Below are 5,519 nucleotides of genomic sequence, written 5' to 3' on the forward strand. Positions count from 1 at the left end.
TGTTATTACTCTCCACAAGAAAAGCCTGAATGGGAGAAGTATCAGAGTGTAATTCTCCTGGTCTCTTTCGGATGTCCAGTAGTGGAAACTCTGGAGACTTGGGCTTTTAAAATGATGAGATCATGGTGCGGAAAGAAATGCAAATTTCAGTAGGATTCAGTTACTAATGAGAGAACCAGGTGTTATATTGTTCACATACTGAGACTTCAATGATCAACCAGTTTGGGGTGGGGTTTTTCTTGTGGGTATAAATTTTACAGTTCTTGGACTCTTGGTAATTCTGTTTCAACGCAAGTAACCTCCCAAATTGTGATATTTTGAACTAGCACTTTTGAGATGCTGTTGGGGCTGCGTCACGGCCAGGCATGTGAGGTCAGCCATAGCAGAAGCAGAAGTAATAGTAGCAGTAATAATACTAATACTAACAGCTCTTGGAAGTAACACAGAACCTGGAGCATTCACACACTAACCTAAAGCTTCTCTGTTCAAACCTCCACAGATTTCTGTATATTACTAAATTAATGAATTTATAACTAAAAGAAGAAGGGATTAAAAATATTTTATTCCCACCCCACCCCTACTTATCGCCAATATCCCTGTCAGTAATGATTTAAAGGTAGAAGTGTCTGAGTAAATAGTTACAGAATGGTGGATTCCTAGGCAGGGGCGTACCTTAGGGCAGGTTTAGGGGGAGAGATGGTTGATATGTTCAATTAGAAAAAAAACCATTGCTGACATTTTCTTAATAACAATAATTAGAGAACCCCTTTGGGACTTTTCATGTGAAAAGGAAAAGGAATTTATTTGAGACATTTGGGTCAGAAGATTGGGAAAATATTGCCTAACAGAAAGTAGCTCAGTTGGATGTAATTCTAGAGTGAATTTTTTTTGGGGGGGGTGGGGAACAACTCTTTTTTGTAACTGACAGATGGAAAATCAGAAGTCCTTTCATTTTTATTTTCTTCTTCTTTCTTCTCTGATTATTTTGTAGCCTTTGCTACATGTAGGTAGTGGGTGGAGAGGCAGGGGAGGGAAGACCTCCCTGGGTGAGAGAAGGGGAGAAGAAAGGAAATCTCCCAGGTCAGAGCTGGGATAGTCTGACATGATCTGTGTAAGACAAGGGTTATGACCTACTTTTGAGAGGACTCTACATTTTCTTTTCTTTATTTTTCTCTGTTTTTTTCTTTTTACATAGATTCCTTTTTATGTTATTATATGATGATATACAGCAGATACTACATCTGAGGCAAGAGGGGGGGAGAGAGAGGGGGGAGGGGGGGAGAATCTTGTCTTCTTGGATTTAAGGGATGCATGGCCACAGCCCTCTTCTCTTTATGTAGCCCTTTGTCTGATGTGTAGAATGTGCATTAATTTTTCTTTCAGTTTTGGATTGGACAATATTAAGATCATGGTGTGTGCTGAAGGGACGGCAGACAGCACAATCTCAAAAACTAATTGGCCATCTGTGCCATACCCGAAAAATCGAACCACAGGAATGATTAAAGAAGCAAAGTACGTCATGTCAACGAGCAGAGAGAATAACAAAGACTTCATGACATTGAGATAGACCTGAGTGCTGAGGTCCTTAACGGCAGAGCCACTCTTTCTTAGATTCCTTCTGTGCCTCCAAAGAGAGATGAGCAAAACCATGGATGCCGTTACACTTAGGATGAAACTTATGCATAAAGAATATAACTGTAGAGTTCTGAAAATGAACAATGGGTCGTGACAAACCTTGCTGAGACTGACATTCCGTGTCAGAGTTTCTGAGAGATTGCAGAGCTTCTTGTTTCCCAAATGAACAATGACTGGATGAACAGAGAACAGCATGAGAGCTATTGTCACCATTCCAAGCAGTCTGGGTGCAAGTACATCAATCTTTAACTTCAACCAGAGGAACAGGTGGTGGGGGAAATTGGTGACCTTCACACAGTAGAAAATATTGAGCCATGTGGCACACCAGAGGCTAACATGGTTGAAAAACATCCAGCAAAATGAGCCAATATCCATTGTAAAACTATGCATATATTTCTCTAGAAGGCTGTAGTACAGAATATTATTGATCATGGCGGTCAGCTGCAGCATAATTCTGGAGGTGCTCAAACTGGTCAAGAGGAAGTCGCAAGGGGCCATCTTCCAGTTTTGGATCCATTGGTGTCCTTTCACAGCTATGATAAATCCATTTCCTAAAAAGGCAACAGCAGACTCAGTTGCTAAAACGATCTGGAAAAAGATACCAAATGGAGTAGTTATGCCCATTGCTGTTACTTTCTGCCAAATATGCCTGAGTGGAAGAAGTATCAGAGTGTAATTCTCCTGGTCTCTTTCGGATGTCCAGCAGTGGAAACCCTGGAGACTTGGGCTTTTAAAATGATGAGATCATGTTGTGGAAAGAAATGCAAATCTAAGACGTATTCTGTTACTAATGACAGAACCAGGTATCATGTTATTCACATATAGTTGGATTTTGACATACACTGAGATTACAATGATCAACCAATCTCTGTCAGTTTGGGATGGATGTTTTTTCTTTGTTTTTTCCAGGGGTATAATTTTGCAATGCTCTGACTATAGGTAATTCTGTTTCACCATAAGCAACCTCCCAACCTGTTATAATGTGAAATGTGAAACGGCCTCCAACAACATGGATAGGATATGCTACTGAACTACAGTAGAAGAGCAACTAAGTCCACAAAGTACTGGTGAGATGCTTTAGGGCTGAGTCATGGGGAGGAATCTTAGGTGAGCCACAGATTGAAGCCTTGGGAGTCATGGAACCAAAGGGAAAACCAGGACTGAGAGCAAGTAAGAAGTCAGGACAAAACAAAGCCATTTAGGGCCAAGGGATATCACAATTCTCAAGACAGCTCTTGGGGTTGGCCTCATCCATTAGGGGAAACAGAGCCAATGGCATGAGATGAAGCAGCTGCTTTGGGCGGCACCTGAGAGAAATGGCACTGAGGAGGAAGAGGAAGAGGGAGCTGCCGCCCCACTGCTGTTTACGTGTGGTGGGATTGCCATAGCCACTGTCTGAAGTGGTGGTGGCAGCATGTCAAGGCAGGAGTCAGGGGAAAACCGTCAATAAAACATCCGGTGCCAGTGAAGTTAACTCTTTATTCAAAGAAACAGAACAGTTCAGGCCTAGTGAACCCAGCAATTCTTCCCCGATGCCCAAGTGAGGCAGTTGCAGGGAATGAAGGCCCCTGCCTTCCCACAGCTCTCCAATCTCCCCCCCCCCCGGGGAACAAGGACAATCCTCTGCCTTGTTCATCTATGCTATGCTCCACCCTCTTCATAACTCTATGGGTTCTTTAGTCTCCCTGGCTTCTTTAGCAGCCTGACTTACTGCTGCCTCTTGACCCCCTCCTCTCCAGCCTCCTCTTCTGCCTCTGGTTCAGGATTACTCCTTCCCACAGCCTCTCCCTGCTCACTGAACCCTGTTACCTCTTCAGCTTCCAACACTTCCTCCTTCCAGTTTGCTCCCTCTTCTCCTTCTGACCACACATTGTCGTCCCACCACCAATCCCCTGGCTCTAAGTTGTCTTCCCTTAGAGGTTCCCTTGGAAGTTCCCCTGCTAGTGCCCTGAGATTAAGAGTCTCGTGCTCTACCAACTGAATTATCAAATTTTTTAATAAAAAGAAATAAAACAGTAGCTGCATAAGAGCAAATGATTAAACATACATGTATCTAGGCTTGAATTAGAAGGTAGAAATAATAGGTCACTAAGTCAAGTGTACAATTTCCATCTTTCTACATACAAAAACAATTCTTCTTCCTCTTCTCCTTCTTCTTCTTCTGAAATGGTATGCAAGTCATCATGCCAATCCCAAATGTTGTTCAGAGAGACTCCTTCCTGGTATCTGATGACCAATCATGGATCATAGAAATCGTCAACCAATTTCTGATCTATAAGTAGGTTTTCCCCTGTTCCTTGATGTTCCTCACCAACAAATAAATAAACTGCTCTAAAAAAATGTTCTGAATATCTATACAAAATGAATGAATGTGTTAATAAATGGAAGAATGAATAAATATTTTATTCCCCCCCCCTACTCATTAGTAATGATTGACAAGAGGAAGGATCTGTGTAAATAATGATCAAAGCTTGGATTTCTAGGCAGGAACAAACCTCAGGGCAGGTTTATCAGGAGCAGCTAGTATATCTCAGACAAGTATTAAAGAGATGGGGAGAGTTTTGGTGTTGGTTTTTTTTGATACAAGAAATGCATGTCCAGAGCCCGCTTCTCTTTATGAAGCCACATGTCTGATGTTTAGTATGCGAAATAAGATTTCTTTCAGTTTGGGATTGGACAATATTAAGATTATGGTATGGGCTGAAGGGATTGCAGACAGCACCATCGCAAAACTTAAACTGCCATAAGTCCCATACCTGAAAAAATCGCCGACAGGAATGATTAAAGCAGCAAAGTACGTCATGTCAATGAGCAGAGAGAATAACAAAGACTTCATGACACTGAGATAGACCTGAGTGCTGAGGTCCTTAATGACAGAGCCACTCTTTCTTAGATTCCTTCTGTGCCTCCAAAGAGAGATGAGCAAAACCATGGATGCCACTACACTGAGGGTGGAACTCGTGCATAAAGAACATAACTGTAGAGTTCTGAAGATGAACAACGGGTCGTGGCAAACCTTACTGAGACTGGCATTCCATGTCAGAGTTTCTGAGAGATTGCAGTGCTTCTTGTTTCCAAAACGAACAATGACTGGATGAACAGAGAAGAGCATGAGAGCTATTATCACCATTCCGAGCAGTCTGGGTGCAAGTACATCGATCCTTAGCTTCAGCCAGAGGAACAGGTGGTGGGGGAAGTTGGTGACCTTCACACAGTAGAAGATATTGAGCCATGTGGCACACCAGAAGTTGACGCTGCTGAGAAATATCCAGAGAAATGTGCCAATATCTCGTCCATATGCACGCATATCGCTCTCTGCAGAGTTGCAGTACAGAATTTTATTAGTCAGCATGGTCAGCTGCAGCATAATTCTGGAGGTGCTCAAACTTGTCAAGAGGACGTCGCAAGGGGCCATCTTCCTGTTTTGGAGCCATCGGTGCCCATTCACAATTAGGATAAATCCATTTCCTAAAAAGGCAACGGCGGACTCAATTGCTAAAATGGTCTGGGAAAAGATGCCAAATGGAGTTGTTATGCCCATTGTTTTTACTTTCTGCCAAAAATGCCTGAGTGGAAGAAGTATCAAAGTGTAATTCTCCCGGTTTCTTTCGGATGTCCAGCAGTGCAAACTCTGGAGACTTGGGCTTTTTAAAATGATGAAATCATGATGTGGAAAAAATGCAAATCTCAGTAGGATTCAGTTACTAATGAGAGAACCAGGTGTCATGTTGTTCATGTACTGAGACTTCCATGAGTAACCATTCTCTATCAGTTTGGGGAGGGTTTTTTGTTGTGGGTATAAATTTTACAGTGCTTGGACTCTATGTAATTCTGTTTCACCATAAGTTACCTCTCAATTTCTGATATTTTGGTCACATTCTACC

General features: G+C 42.3%; 1 protein-coding gene across 1 annotated transcript; it reads right to left on the reverse strand.

The window, feature by feature from the left end:
* Positions 1 to 4,249: 4,249 nt before the first annotated feature.
* LOC117061137 (taste receptor type 2 member 7-like) lies at positions 4,250 to 5,176 on the reverse strand. The gene has a single exon (XM_033173821.1). The coding sequence runs from the start codon at positions 5,174 to 5,176 to the stop codon at positions 4,250 to 4,252; it is 927 nt and encodes a 308-aa protein (XP_033029712.1).
* Between the last annotated feature and the right edge of the window lie 343 nt (positions 5,177 to 5,519).

Source organism: Lacerta agilis, chromosome 16 (assembly GCF_009819535.1).
Source record: "Lacerta agilis isolate rLacAgi1 chromosome 16, rLacAgi1.pri, whole genome shotgun sequence".
Taxonomy (NCBI): domain Eukaryota; kingdom Metazoa; phylum Chordata; class Lepidosauria; order Squamata; family Lacertidae; genus Lacerta; species Lacerta agilis.

Coding starts and splice junctions, on each gene's coding strand:
- LOC117061137 (XM_033173821.1), bottom strand. CDS start 5,176: ATGGGCATAACAACTCCATTTGGCATCTTTTCCCAGACCATTTTAGCA.